A 14,442-nucleotide genomic window follows, 5' to 3' on the forward strand; every position below is an offset into this window, starting at 1 on the left:
GCTCTCGATGGGATTCTGATTCATAGAGATGACAGAACAATAACACACAGAGGTTAGTGCCATTGAAAGACGTTTTTTATCGCTTACAGTTCCCTCGAGAAGGGGGTTGCCCACCGAGCAGAGTCAGATAGGGAAACACCCAGTTTGTAAAGAAAGACGGAGGAACTGCCAGATTGGAAGAAACTGAGGCAACACTGACCACTAAGTGCATCATGGGTTTCTGGATGGGATCTTGAAACAGACAAAGGATGTAAGTGGAAAGACTGGGGAAATGCAAAGGGATTTACAGTTAAGTGTCTTGTACCAACGTTAATTTCCTTGTTTTAATAATTGTACTATGGTCAGGTAAGATGGTGATGTTAGGGGAAACTGGTTTTCCCTTTACCATCTGAAGGGAAAAACACCAAAAACTGGTTTTATATCCTTCACCCAGAAGGATATAAAGGGAGCATTTTTGCAGTGTTGTAACTTTTCTGTAAGTCTAAATATCAGCTAATAAAAAGTTAAAATTATAAAAGGAGAAGAATTATGTTGTTTCATAAATTTAATAGTTTAGTATGGGAGAGACAAGGTCAAATGGCTCCCAGATCTATCTGAAGGTGCAGCCTGGGCGGGGACTCAGTGAGGGCAGGAATCATTTCCAATGCAAAGGCTCCTCCCACCAGAGGAATAGTCAGCGGGGACACCTAGGTTTCCATCACTGTGGGCCAGGGGCACTGGGAAGGAGGCGCCTGCTGACAGGGGCTCTGCCTGCAGCTGTCCCCTCCTGTTTGCTGCCCAGCATGGCCAGCTGCTTGGTACCCGCACTGCTGTTGCTACTGCTTCTAGGTGAGTGGCTGCCTCCCTCCAGACCTCTGAACCTTAGCTTCTCTGTCCCTGATCCTCCTCGATCCTCAAGAAAAAGGTGGGAGCACAAGAAGGTGATTCTAGGAAAAGCCAAAATGCAGGAAGAGGCACCAGTGAGACACCTGTGCCCGAGGTTTGAGGACACACACAGCACCCTGCCTCCAGCTTTTGGGCCCCGCGGAGCCATGGCCTCCCAAATCTCACCTTGGTAACTTTGCCCCAGGGACTTTCTTTTTCCTATTGCCTGCCCTCCCACCTGTTACCCTTCTCCTAGGCCCAGCCCTCCACCTTCAGTATTGCAACTTCACACTGATTCCTTGCCCTGCATCCTCAATGTCTCCATGCCATGCATCTGCTGTTCCAACCACCTGGACTATCCCTCCCCAACTTGGGGCATCATGGAGGGAGGGGGTCACTTTAGCAGGTGGTGTAGGGTAGGGAGAATGGAGAAGGTGAAGGAGATCTTGGAGCTGAGATGTGCTGTTTTGAGGGGTGCTCCTGCTGGAGGGAAACAGGTACGCAAAGAACAGAAATGGCAGCAAGACCACAGGAGACACTAGGAGCTGATGTGTGCGGCTGAGGCCTGGGGATGTGAAGGCTTGGTTGGGAGAGAAGGGCAATGTTTGTCTGCTGCTCTGAAGTCCTGGAAGGACGGGAGGGAGCTTGGAGGTGGGGAGAGGAGAGAGAAAGGAAAGGCCAATGCCAGAGACGGCCCTGCTCCCAGATCTGAGGTAGGGAATACCCTACTACACACACAGACACTCGGAAATAAATGGGTGCTAAGCCAGGCTGGGAAACTTCCCTCAGACTTTGGGGCCAGAAGGCTTCTCATCTGAGGAAGTCTCCTGGAAGCAGAGAGAACAGAGGGGCAGGGGTAGCCTGGTTGGTGCTCTAGGGGGAAGGGACTGCCAAATTCCTCCAGAGACTCTAGCTTGGCTGGATTGATTTTTACTTTTTATTTAAAAATTTCATTTATTTTTGGTTGTGCTGGGTCTTTGTTGCCACGTGCAGGCCTTCTCCAGTTGCGGCGAGTAGGGGCTACTCTTCTCTTGCAGTGCACGGGCTCAGTAGTTGCGGCAGGTGCAATCTTTTCGGACCAGGGATCGAACCCGTGTACCCTGCACTGGCAGATGGATTCTTATCCACTGGACCACCAGAGAAGTCCCTGGCTGGATATAGATGCCCATGGCATTTAGTGCCCATGGCACTTCCAGACAAAGCTCACCCTCTGCCCAACAGACCCCTGGTATGTGACTGGGCTGTGCCAGGCACACTCTCTGTCCACAGTGGAGTGCCCTATGGCTAAGGACTAAGCCCCATGGCCTGCCATCTGGGACTTCTCTTGAATCCACACCCCGCAGCCAGGACTAAATGGCTCCAGTACCTGAGCCCTTGCCAGGAAGCCTTCTTTTACTTGGCTGGTGGAGAGGAGAGACGCCAGGGGGAAGCCAAAGTCCATCCAGATGGGGCAGCACCGGTTAGATCAGTAAGAAGGGAGCAGTAGAAGAGGATGGAGGGGGAAGATGCAGAGGCAGGAGGATGCTCTAGAGACGGACAAGAAAGAAGGGAACCAGAAAACTATAGGTCACTCGAAGGGTCTCCAAGGGAGAAGGGAAAGGAGGGGCGTCTGACAAGTCAGGCGTCCCCGCATGTCAAAGAAAGGAAGAGGAGCAGCCACTGTGCTCAGTGCCACGTCTTTACATTAATTCTATTTTTATGATATATTTTTGGCTGCGCTGTGTCTTCCTTGCTGTGCCGGGAGCTTTCTCTAGTTGCCTTGGGCAGGCTTCTCTTATTGCGGAGCATAGGCTCTAATGCGCTCAGGAGCTCAGCAACTGCGGCTGCTCTGGGGCATGTGGGATCCTCCTAAACTCTGGACCTCGGTACCATTTCTGATACGTCTCCATTAGCCAGGTCCCCAGAAGCCTTGCTGTTTTCCGTGTGAGGTGGGGCCCAGGACAATGGGAAGAATCTCAAGGACCCTTCTTTGGATTGGTGAGGGGTGGCGCCTGGGGAGGATGGGTCTCAGCTTTTGGGGGAGGCCACCCAGGCCCAGCCTCGACGCTCCGCATCCACCGCAGACGTGTGGCAGGAATGCCCAGAGGCCGTCGCTGCCCATCCCCGCAACGGTAGGCCAGTCAGTGCCAGTCGCTAACGCCTTTGGGTCACATTCTGCCCACCTCGAGTTTTGGGCACCCCGCATATTCTGAGGCCCTGACCCAGAGGCGGGGGTGAAGTGTGCGTGTAGGGCACGCCAACAACCGCAGCCTACCCGCCTCTCCAACAGGATCGCGGAGCTCTGTAGCACCGAATCCATGCGTGGACGCGGCCGACGCGTGCACCGCCGACGAGCGGTGCCATCGGCTGCGCACGGCGTACGTGGCGCAGTGCTTGGGTCGTGCCGCGCCGGAGGGCTGCCCCCGCGCCCGCTGCCGCCGCGCCCTGCGCCACTTCTTCGCCCGCGGGCCGCCCGCGCTTACCCACGCACTGCTCTTCTGCCCTTGCGGCGGCCCCGCGTGCGCAGAGCGCCGGCGCCAGACCTTCGTGCCCTCCTGCGCTTTCTCAGGGCCTGGCCGGGCGCCACCTTCCTGCCTCGGGCCCTTAGATGCCTGCGAGCACAGCCGGATCTGCAGGTGCCGGAGGAGGTGGAGTGGGGGGAGGGGGGAGAGGGGACGCGCGGGCGGGGGTCGGAGCCACTAGTCGCCCACTCACCGCCTTCCGGCCGCGCGGCGCAGGCCCCGCCTCCTGGCCTTCCAGGTCTCCTGCGCGACCACAGCCAGCAACCCTGACGGCTGCCTCCGAGACCAGGCCCCCAGCTGCCTGCGCGCCTACGCCGGCCTCGTGGGTATGCACCGCCCGCAGGGCATCTCCCGGGGATGCCTCCGCCAGGATGGGCCGATTACCCTGTTTTCGGGGTCTCACCAGGCACAGCCATCACGCCCAACTACGTGGACAACGCAAGCGCGCGCGTGGAGCCCTGGTGCGACTGCAGAGCCAGCGGAAATCGGCGTGAGGAGTGCGAAGTCTTCCGGGGGCTCTTTACGAGGAACCGCTGCTTGGGTGAGGAGTCCGGGAGGTGGGGGCGGAGGGGCGGAGGGACGGGGCCCCAGTCGGCCCTTACTGCCCCATCCCAAGCTGCCTGGCTGGCGGTGAGGAAACTGAGGTCCGTAGCGTAAGCCACGCAGGCCCACTTCCTTGCTTCTGCCACTTCTGAGGCGGTTCCATCCTCCAGGCACAGCCAACACCCGCCCCCCCCCGCCCCCATTAATAGTCTTGCCTTTCGAGTCTGAATAGCTGGATGGTTCGCTGACCAGTCTAGGAGTTAGGGAGTCTAAGTTTGAAGCCTAACCCTGCCACTTACTAGCTGAGAGTTAACTCCTCTAAGCCTTTTTGTGCTCATCTGTAAAATGGGGTGATAATTGTCATGCTTCCATAAGGAGAGAAGACTGCAGTTTGTAAGGCACTCTTAACTTAGCATCGTCCATCCTGAAAGCCTTGCAGACGTCCTCTCTTCCCATATCTGCCTGGGGAGGACCCATGCAGGATGCCAAGGGTCTCAGTTTGTCCTTGAGGATCTGGGCCCTGTGCTAGGTTTTCTCAGCCAAGCTCACCCTGCATCCCTCCATAGACAGTGCCATACAGACCTTTGACGGTGGGTGGCCCCCAATCCTACGTAACCAACTGGACTCCCACCAGGACCCTGAGCAGAGTCTCCTGCAGGTAGGTGCAGACAGGGGATGGTGAGCTGGCAGCCCCTGCACTGCCTCCTTCCATGGCAAGTGGGCCTAGATGGAGGCATGAATGCCCTGGGAGGGTTGGGGTGGCAGAGAGCAGAACTGGGCTTCTCTCTCAGGTCCACACTCTGCTCCCACCTGCCAAGGTGTCTACTGCAGATGCGCCCCTGGAGGAGAGCTCCCTGCTCTCCATGCTTCTTGTTCTGGCTCTCCAGTCCCTGTTCTGACTTGGACAGCAGACCTTGGACAACTGTCCCACCCTGCCTGGGATATTGGGCCTCGTTAGTGGCCTACTGCCCCACTGAAAAGGGACTGGCTTGTCTCCTAAGCTGGCCCACCACTCTTGCTCTACTGCTCTTTGCAGATCTGGACACTTTTTATGCTCTAAGGAGTACATCTGAACAGACTTGTAGGCAAAACTCCCTCTGGTACTCCAGCATTTTATGGTGTCCTCCTAGTTAGGCACCACCCATCATGATAAACACCTGCACACCATAACTAACGTTGGCAGATTGCTTCCTGTCCTCGATGTGTTGGACACCAACTTGAGTGAGAATCCAGTTCCCTGCGTTGCACTGGCCATGTAGCCATCTTCCCTGTGGTTCAGCCCAGCACTAGGACTGACATCCATAACTCAATAAACCCATGTGCACTGAGACCGGCCCTGTTGTCATGTGATCTGTGTTCTGGGAGCCGGGGGACCGAGGTCAGCTGCAGGGTGTGCCACTGCTGGCCTCTGTGACCTTGGATGGCCTCGGAACCTCTCCAGACATCTTCTCAGGACCTGTGGATGCTGAACTGAGTCAACTATCAGCTCCGGTGCCGGGGATCTTGGCTACTTGTTTATTCTTTCATTCTCTACTAGTCATCAGATAAAGAAACTACATTTCCCTTGCAGTTAGGGGGTGGTTGGTGACACAGTTCTAGCCAGTGAGTGAAATTCACAGATAAGGCTTCCAGGAGAGCTCTTTAAAAAGGAACAGACTTCCTGACTGGGGCCCTTCAGCCTCTGGCCTCAGCTCGTCCCTCTTCTTGCCAACTTGGAGGCGATGCCTAGGAACATGGGCACCATCTTGGAAGAGGAACCATGTGACAGTGTGGCACACCAGCCCGTCTGCCTTCCTCTGGGCTGTACTCTGTGAGAAAAATGATGCGCCTAATTTGTTTAAACCGCTTATCCCCAGGTGTCTGTTATTTGCAGCTAAATATAGGCCCTGATCGGAGAAGGCAATGGCAACCCACTCCAGTACTCTTGCCTGGAAAATGCCATGGACAGAGGAGCCTGGTGGGCTGCAGTCCGTGGGGTCGCTGAGAGTCGGACACGACTGAGCGACTTCACTTTCACTTTCCTGCATTGGAGAAGGAATTGGCAACCCACTCCAGTGTTCTTGCCTGGAGAATCCCAGGGACAGGGGAGCCTGGTGGGCTGCCATCTATGGGGTCTCACAGAGTCGGACACGACTGCAGCGACTTAGCAGCGGCAGCATAGGCCCTGATTGACACACTTCCACCTATGGGGTGCCTAGGAGCCCTAGGATCGCCCGTTGTGCTCCCTTAGGGGAGCCCTCCACCTCAGTGCACGCAGAACCCTACCCTGGCAGACACTGGAAAGAATGGTGTTTTTTTTTTTTTTTCCCCCTGAGTAATTGGTTTCTGTCCATGTGGAGAGTCAAATTCTTCCCTGGAGCAGAGGGAAGTTTATCACAAGGGTTTAATAAACAATGTGTGGCCAATGTGGACCCAGTGGATGCTAAGGGCATTGTGTTAAACTATAGTTCTGTGGAGGAGTTTTGGGAGGAGAGGGCAGAACTATGGGAGCAAGGTACTAAGCTTTCCACAAAAACTTGGGGACTCTTGATTATTGTCTGTGTCTCTGGGCTGCTCCATCTCAAACCTGGTTGGAATTTGGCAGGAGCCAGAAGATAGTTTGGAGTGGAAGCTTTCGGTGCCTTGCTCAGCCCTCTCTGGGGCTAGTGCAACCCATCCCCGAGCTGCTTGGGATGTTGGCTGCTAACACAGCTCACAGCTGCCCACCTCTCTAGAAGAGACAGCCTGAAAGGCTACACTCTGTTCCCAGAGGTGGACAGTGGCCAGTGACTGACTGAGGCAGGAGTTCAGAGGCCTGGCCTGTGTGCCTTGGGGGACAGCTGTATGTGCCGGCCATGCTTCAGAGTTCCCTGGGACTTTAGGCTGAGGCTGGATCCCAGCTGAGACCACATCCTAGTTTAGCTCCTTCTCCTGCCCACTCCTGCTCCCTCATGTAGAGGTTCCCTGAGGGCACTCCCTCCAATAAATCATGGTCTGAGAATCCCTGCCTTGGGCTCCATTTCTGGAGAACCTGACCAAAGACACAGGGGTTAGGTACAGACCACACTGAAGCCCAGGCCTGGGGCTGCCCTGACCAGAAAAAGAGCCACTGGCTCTGAGACTGTGTAGTTAGCAACTCATACCAAACCCACAGACACTACATGGGGCAGCTGTCAACCAGCCTCCCGCCTTCTGCCAGTACTCCCCTGGCTGGAACCAAACACAGCTCAAACTGGCTTGGGCTTCAGGCACAGCTGTCCCCAGGGGTTCAGATGATGTTGCTCCTGCTGATCTCTGCTCCACTCTGAAGCCAGACAGGCTCTCACCCAGGATGTTATCAGCAGCCCTGGATCTATGGTCTCTCCTTCTGCACTCTCAGCGGAGAAAAGCACTTCTCTTTCCCAGTATTTGTGGCCTAGAGAATTACATCAGTCCACCAAGATCACCCACCAAGAAGGGGTAGGACATTTTTTAATGGGAAAAAGGAGGGATGTTGGATGGAGCAAAGCTCAGAGTCTACCCTGTCACCACTTCATAAAGAAGGAATGTTCTCAGCTGCCTACACCTGTGTGGGAATGGACATCTGGAGCAGGGGCGGCTAGGCAAGTGAAAGTATTGCCTTGCCCTGTTTACCGCTGTTGTATGGTAGCCCAAGTGCAGATTAAATACCCACTAAGTGATTTGCTTTATGTGAGAGTGTGTTAAACTCTATTGAAAGTGTTAGTCGATCAGTCATATCTAACTCTTTGTGACCCCAGGAACTGTAGCCCGCCAGGCTCCTCTGTCCATGGAATTCTTCAGGCAAGAATGCTGGAGTGGGTAGCCATTCCCTTCTCCAGGGGATCGTCCCGACCCAGGGATTGAAGCTGAGTCTCCTACATTGCAGGCAGATTCTTTATTGTCTGAGCCACCAGGGAAGTCCTAAACTCTACTGCTTCCATTTTTCACTCAGATAATTAGAGTGAAATATGGGCATATGGGATCCCCTGGAGAAGGGATAGGCTACCTACTCCAGTATCCTTGGGCTTCCCTGGTGGCTCAGATGGTAGAGAATCCACCTGCAATGTGGGAGACCTGGGTTCAATCCCTGGGTTGGGAAGATCCCCTGGAGATGGGTGTGGCAACCCACTCTGGTATTCTTGCCTGGGGAATCCCCATGGAGAGAGGAGACTGGCAGGCTATACAGTCCATGGGATTGAAAAGAGTTGGACACGACTGAGCGACTGAGCACATACATACACATAGGCATATGGGCTTCCCCAGGTGGTGCTAGCAGTAAAGAGCCTGCCTGCAAATGCAGCAGGAAATAGAGACATGGGTTCAATCCCTGGGTTGGGAAGATCCCCTGGAGGAGGGCATGGCAACCCACTCCAGTATTCTTGCATGGAGAATCCCATAGACAGAGGAGCCTGCTGGGCTACAGTCCGTAGGGTTGCAAAGAGTTGGACACGACTGAAGCGACTTAGCACCCACACATAGGCACATAACTTTCAAAAGATTCATATATCTTTCAAAAGATTGGGAAGATAAAAGTGAATGGAACTTAGTGGAAAATAGCAAAATTGTTCATGGCATCTGGCTGTCTTCCTTCAGTACTTCTTTCCAACCAAGGCATGGGGTTTAATTAAATGGAGCCTCTTTAACCTCAGACAGTGTGCAAGGTAGAGGCTTCCTCACTGGGTGCAAGGGGAGAATGAAAGTTCATAGGCTCCCATGTCAGCCTGGCTCTCTATTTTTTTTCCCCCCCAGAGTGAATGTTCCTGGGGAGAGGCTGAGGCTGTCTGGGGCATGGAACTAGTCACCCTGGAGACAGAAGCCAAAAGGAGGGACTAGACTCTGTGACTTGCAGAGGCTATCATTTTCCCACTTCTGGGGCTGTGGACTTTCCTAGGGTTTTGTTGTTGTAATGGGCTGAATGGTGGTTCCAAAGACATGTCCTCATCCTAATCTCTGGGACCTGTGAACGTTACCTTATATGTAGGCAAAAAGAGTGAATATTACATTCTGTGGCAAAAGATGTGATTGAGTTAAGGATAGTGAAAGGAGGCACTTATCCTGGATTATCAGAGGGAGCCTTAAATGCAGTTATGTGCACCTTTGTTAAAGAAAGGCACAGGGAGATTAGATATACACACAGAAGAGAGAGTGCTGTGAAGACACAGGCAGAGACAGGAGTGAGGTGGTCACAAGCCAAGGAATGTGGGCAGCCACCTAGAGGAGGCCAGGAGCGGATTCTCCCCTAGAGCTGGGAGCAGTGCAGCTCTGCTCACAGCATGATTTTGGACTTTTGGCCTTCAGAATTGTGAGAATAAATTTCTGTCATTTAAAGCCACCAAGATTAGGTAATTTGTTATAGCATCTTCAGGAAACTAGTGGAGTTGTCTTAGGTGGTCAGGGTTTGGTTTCTGTCACTTCCATATAAAAAGGTCCTAGCTCATAACATAGTGTTAAGTCTGGCCAAACACCTCAAAGCTGAGTCCAGCTGTGGCCCCTACAACCAGAGAAGGGTCCTGCCTTGCTCCACATCTGAGTATCGGCCTTTGTGTCCTGCCAGATAGCCTGCTTGCTGTCACACTTTCACATGCATTCTGAGAACTGCAGTCCTGGGCCTGGCCTCATCCCTGTGACTGGGTCTCTGTTAGCTGTTGTCAACACTGAGCCTCTAGCTGACAGGTGGCTGGGGATGGGAACAAGCAGAAAGGCAGGTGCTGGAAGCACCCATGGATTTATGGGTGGAAACTTCACGGTTCATGAATGTTCACTCTGGCTTGTTGTCTTAAGTTGCAAGGTTAATATGAAGATGTTCACTGCCCCCCTCCTCCCGCCACCCACCCCAGTTTAGTCAGGTGTGGCCAAACTCAGAACTGGCTTATCTCTGCAGGAAGGATGGACACTGGTGGGTGAAATTTCCAGAAGGCCAGGAGGGAAGGGGCAGGCAGGGCTACAGGAGAGGTGCCCCCAGCTGGACAGCAACTTGCCAGTGAGCCTGGCACACATGTGAAAGGAGACAGAACATGGCCCTGCCTTGTTGGGTTGCAGGCCTGGGAAGGCCTGCATTGAAAGATGTCTTAGGAAGCTGTTCTGCTAGGGAAATGTCACCTCACACCCAAAGGAGCCTCCAGTCCAAGGCAGAAAGTGAAAGTGAAGTCACTCAGTCATGTCCGACTCTTTGCGACCCCATGGTTGTAGCCTACCAGCTTCTTCCATCCATGGGATTTTCCAGGCAAGAATACTGGAGTGGGTTGCCATTTCTTCTCCAGGAGATATTCACAACTCAGGGATTAAACCTGGGTCTCCCGCATTGTAGGCAGATACTTTACCGTCTGAGCCACCAGGGAAGTCCACTGGCAGGTTGGTATAAACCCCCAATAGCTGCTGCTGCTGCTGCTGCTAAGTCACTTCAGTCGTGTCTGACTCTGTGTGACCCCATAGACGGCAGCCCACCAGGCTTCTCTGTCCCTGGGATTCTCCAGGCAAGAATACTGGAGTGGGTTGCCATTTCCTTCTCCATTGCATGAAAGTGAACTCCTAGCAGCCTACAATGCTCCTCTGTCCATGGGATTTTCCAGGCAAGAGTACTGGAGTGGGTTGCCATGGCCTTCTCTGACCCCCGACAGAGTTTCTGCCATAAGCCATATGAGGTCACCATCGAACTGCAGAGCAGGGGTCCTCACTTGCTTCACCCAGGGTGTGTCATTCATTCACACAAGCACGCTGTAGAGTTAGTAAAGTACAGCAGAAAACATGTTCGCTAGGAGAACAAAGAACTAGAGCTCTAAGCATCCTTACCTTGTCCTGAAGAATCCCAGACGAGCCCCCAAGATAAAAGGTTGCTGCTGAACCACAAAAGACTCCAGGATTCTTGGCCTCCGGAGGAGAAGAATTCAATCTGGGGCCAGTGATGAGGCATGATCACTCAGAGCTTTTGTGTAATAAAGTTTTATTCAAGTATAAAAGAGATAGAGAAAGCTTCTGACACAGACATCAGAAGGGGGCAGAAAGAGTGCCCCCCAAGGCAGAAGATACAGAGGAAAATTAAGATGAGAAGATGCCCATATGCCCACACAAGAAGATAAAATACACACAAAACCTCAGAACCTGAGCCCTCAAGGGACTGGGAATAAACAGCAGAGGAGGAAAGGCCTACAGGGCATGCAAATGGGCCCCAGCAGCCAGGGTGGAGCCCCAGCTCCTGGTGCAGCAAGCAACTTCATACAGTAATCAGGACTGTCTCAGCTCGTCCCTTCTCTGTGTTGGGAACATGGAATGGAAGAGAACTGGTGCCAGGCACGTCCCACAGCTAGTGACACAGGGCTGCAGGAAGTGTGTCCGTCCAGATGCAACCCAATTGGAGACTCCAGGAATAACACTGCTCTTGGTGACAGAATTTTCCAAAATGGTGACCAGCTCTTGGTAAAGTTTTGAAGAGAAGTCCGGTCTTCCCTTATTTATGCAGTAAAGTACTTTCATTTCTAGAAAACTTTGTGTTTATAATAGTGTTCTACACTAAAATAATTAGAAACAGATTTTTCCCCATCTACACAAATATCCAACAAGACGTTTGAAACTTGGGTGGGACGTGGGTCAGTTCCTTGTTGGGTAGGACAGTCCTGTGTGTCACAGGATGATGGTCCACCTTCAGGGCCACCTGCTAAATCATAGTAGCACTGCCCCTTGAAAGTGATGATCAGATTGCCCCAGCTTTTTCCAAGATGCCCCCCAGGGGGCAGTCCTACACCCACTGAGAACTACTGCCCTGCAGGGCCAGGCTACCCTGACTCCTACCGCTGCTCTTGGGCCCATTTTGCTCCCCCAAGCCCTGTGTCTTGCCACTGTGCAGGCCCAGCAGCCTCGTTGCCTCCTGTGGGCCTCTCTGCATCTGCTGTTCCCTCTACTCGAAAGCTCTTCTCCTGACATCCACACGCCAGCTCCCTCCTTCATTCAGCTCTACCCAGCTGATACCTGCCCCAGCGACTCATTCCCACACGCCCACACTTTCTACCCCAACCCTTCCCCAGCCTTTCTTCACATAACTTATTATCTGGCATTGTCTTTGTGTCCCCCACTAGACTATAGACTCCAGCAGGACAGATTTTGTCTGCCTTGTTCACTGTTAAGTCCCTGGTCCCCACACAGTGCCTGGCTGACACACAGTGGCAGGATGGGCAGAGGAGGAGGATGGCTGACCCACTGCAGAGTCTTAATTAGACTCGGCTTCCCTGGTGGCTCAGAAGTTAAAGTGTCTGTCTGGAATGCAGGAGACCCGGGTTCGATCCCTGGATCGGGAAGATCCCCTGGAGAAGGAAATGGCAACCCACTCCAGTACTCTTGCCTGGAGAATCCCATGGAGGGAGGCACCTGGTAGGCTATAGTCCATGGGGTCGCAAAGAGTGGGACACGACTGAGCGACTTCACTTTCACTTTCAGTCACAATGTTGGTTGTTTTCATTTTTTTAGGGTCAGGCTATTGGTTTCCTTGGGGCTTCCCTGGTGGCTCTGTGGTAAAGAATCTGCTTGCCAATGCAGGAGACCCAGGTTCAATCCCTGGTCTGGGAAGATCTCCTGGAGTAGGAAATGGCAGCCCACTCCAGTATTCTTGCCTGGAAAATTCTATGGACACAGGAGCTTGGTGGGTTATAGTCCATGGGGTTGCAAAGAGTCGGACACGACTTAGTACCTGAACAATGGTTTCCTTGGTAAAACAATTCCCTCAGAAACCTACACGTTTTCTTTCTTTACCAGGCAGGTCCAGTGGCAATGACAGCATTTCTGGTTCTTTCCTGAGCACAGTACTCAGGTTAGCTTTACTTCTGTGCTTACCTACATGATCCCCCCTGAAGATGATGGCCTCGAGGCCGTGAGGCTCAAGCAGGAAGACCACCACACGCTCTGAGTCACTGTCTTCCTGAGCTGTTTTTGAGCATAAGCACGCTTTGGTGTTTAGAGACTAGACACGAGACTATTTGGCTTTTCCAACACTGCAGGACCCTGGATTTCAGGGTTCTCCACCCCCTTCACTTCTGCTTGTAAACTGGCCAATTTTTTTTCTGGAACTCAACTCTGTCGTGCCAAAACAGCCAGTACCGATCAACACATACCACATTTCTGCTTTTTCACAGCTTCTTCCACTTGAACAAAAACTGAGTAGACACATAGTTTGCTTTTACAAGTTATCCAACATCATAGCCACATCAGATGTTCTGCCACTGCCCGACAGGGATCCCCAGCTGTTCTGCCTGATGTGTCTGTTTTTTCATTGCCTGCTGCCTGACCACTAAGCTAATGCCACATACCCTGTGAGTGTGCGTTCAGCCGCTCAGTTGTGTCTGACTCTGTGACTCCAAGGACTGTAGCCCACCAGGCTCCTCTGTCCATGGAATTTTCCAGGCAAGAATACTAAGAGTGGGCTGCCATTTCCTTCTCAGGTCTTCCCAGACCGGGGATTGAACCTGTGTCTCTTGCATTGGCAGGCACGATTCTTGACCACCGAGCCCCCGGGGAGGCCCCAAAGAAACCACTAACCTGACCTTAAAAACATGAAAACCACCCACACACACAGCACACAGCTTTTGCTAGTGTGGTAGCTTGCCTTGAAGTGGTGACATGGGCCTTTATTTACCTCCAATGTCTTTAACAGGTGACCATGGTTTTGTGCCAAGTTTAGAACTTTTTCCAAAATCTCTTGGCTAAAGCCCAGTTCATGGCCCTGACCTAACTGTAAGAAGGCAGAGATGCTGTTGATGCTGCGGCCAACTACCACATTCTCACTAAATCACAGGTCTTAAGCCAGTCAGAAACAGCTGGTGGCTCCCGCAACCTGCCCCAGGACAGTATCAGGGTCCTCCCTAACTTGTCAGTGGGCTGTAGTTCAACTGTTTCCCACCCTGGCTCAGGCCCAAGCTCTGGTTGGCAGGCCTCCTCCAGTCTCCTGGCCTGGACCCGGTGCCTCACCCACCCTCACCTGTATGAACATAGCATTTCCTTGTGCTTCTTCTGGACTCTTCTGGACTTCTTCATGCCGATTTTATCCTTCTAGACCTTTTCCCTTTTAATATGCAAAAGTGTGATTTATTTGCACTAAGTATGAAGAACATTGATTTTCAGTCCCTTCAGTTAAAAAAACAAAACAACAGAGAGAACATATGACAGCACAGATTTTACACAAAATCTCAAATTCTCAGACATTCTGCACAAATAATTGTATATGTACATGACATATTTAAGGGCGAACCGCAATCCTGATGAAAAAATCCAACTCCTAGTTTGATTTTTTCTCTTCATTGGAGGATAACTTCTTCATAATATTGTCCTGGTTTCTGCCATATATCAACATGAATCAGTCACAGGTACTTCTAGACCTTTTGAACTCAGCATCAGGGCACTGAAATGGACTGTTCTGAATCTCTTCTGAGGGCAGGAGATGCATAAAGTGGGGCTGGAGGTACAGAAGGCGTACAGACAAGTTTGTGAATGGATATGTACCTTCATCAAAATTCAAGATCAATGACAATGTTGTGGCTGTGGAGGACTAAATCTATCTGCTTGAGATTTAGCA

The 14,442-nt window shown here is 52.3% G+C and overlaps 1 protein-coding gene across 1 annotated transcript; it reads left to right on the forward strand.

The window, feature by feature from the left end:
* Positions 1-557: 557 nt before the first annotated feature.
* On the forward strand, positions 558-5,238 carry GFRA4 (GDNF family receptor alpha 4). The gene is made up of 6 exons (XM_010811566.3): positions 558-828; positions 3,134-3,479; positions 3,582-3,691; positions 3,772-3,906; positions 4,475-4,566; positions 4,727-5,238. Exons 1-6 carry the CDS (start codon positions 558-560, stop codon positions 4,805-4,807), a joined length of 1,035 nt encoding a protein of 344 aa, XP_010809868.1. The 3' UTR covers positions 4,808-5,238.
* Positions 5,239-14,442: the final 9,204 nt, after the last annotated feature.

This window comes from Bos taurus, chromosome 13, assembly GCF_002263795.3.
Source record: "Bos taurus isolate L1 Dominette 01449 registration number 42190680 breed Hereford chromosome 13, ARS-UCD2.0, whole genome shotgun sequence".
Taxonomy (NCBI): Eukaryota; Metazoa; Chordata; class Mammalia; order Artiodactyla; family Bovidae; genus Bos; species Bos taurus.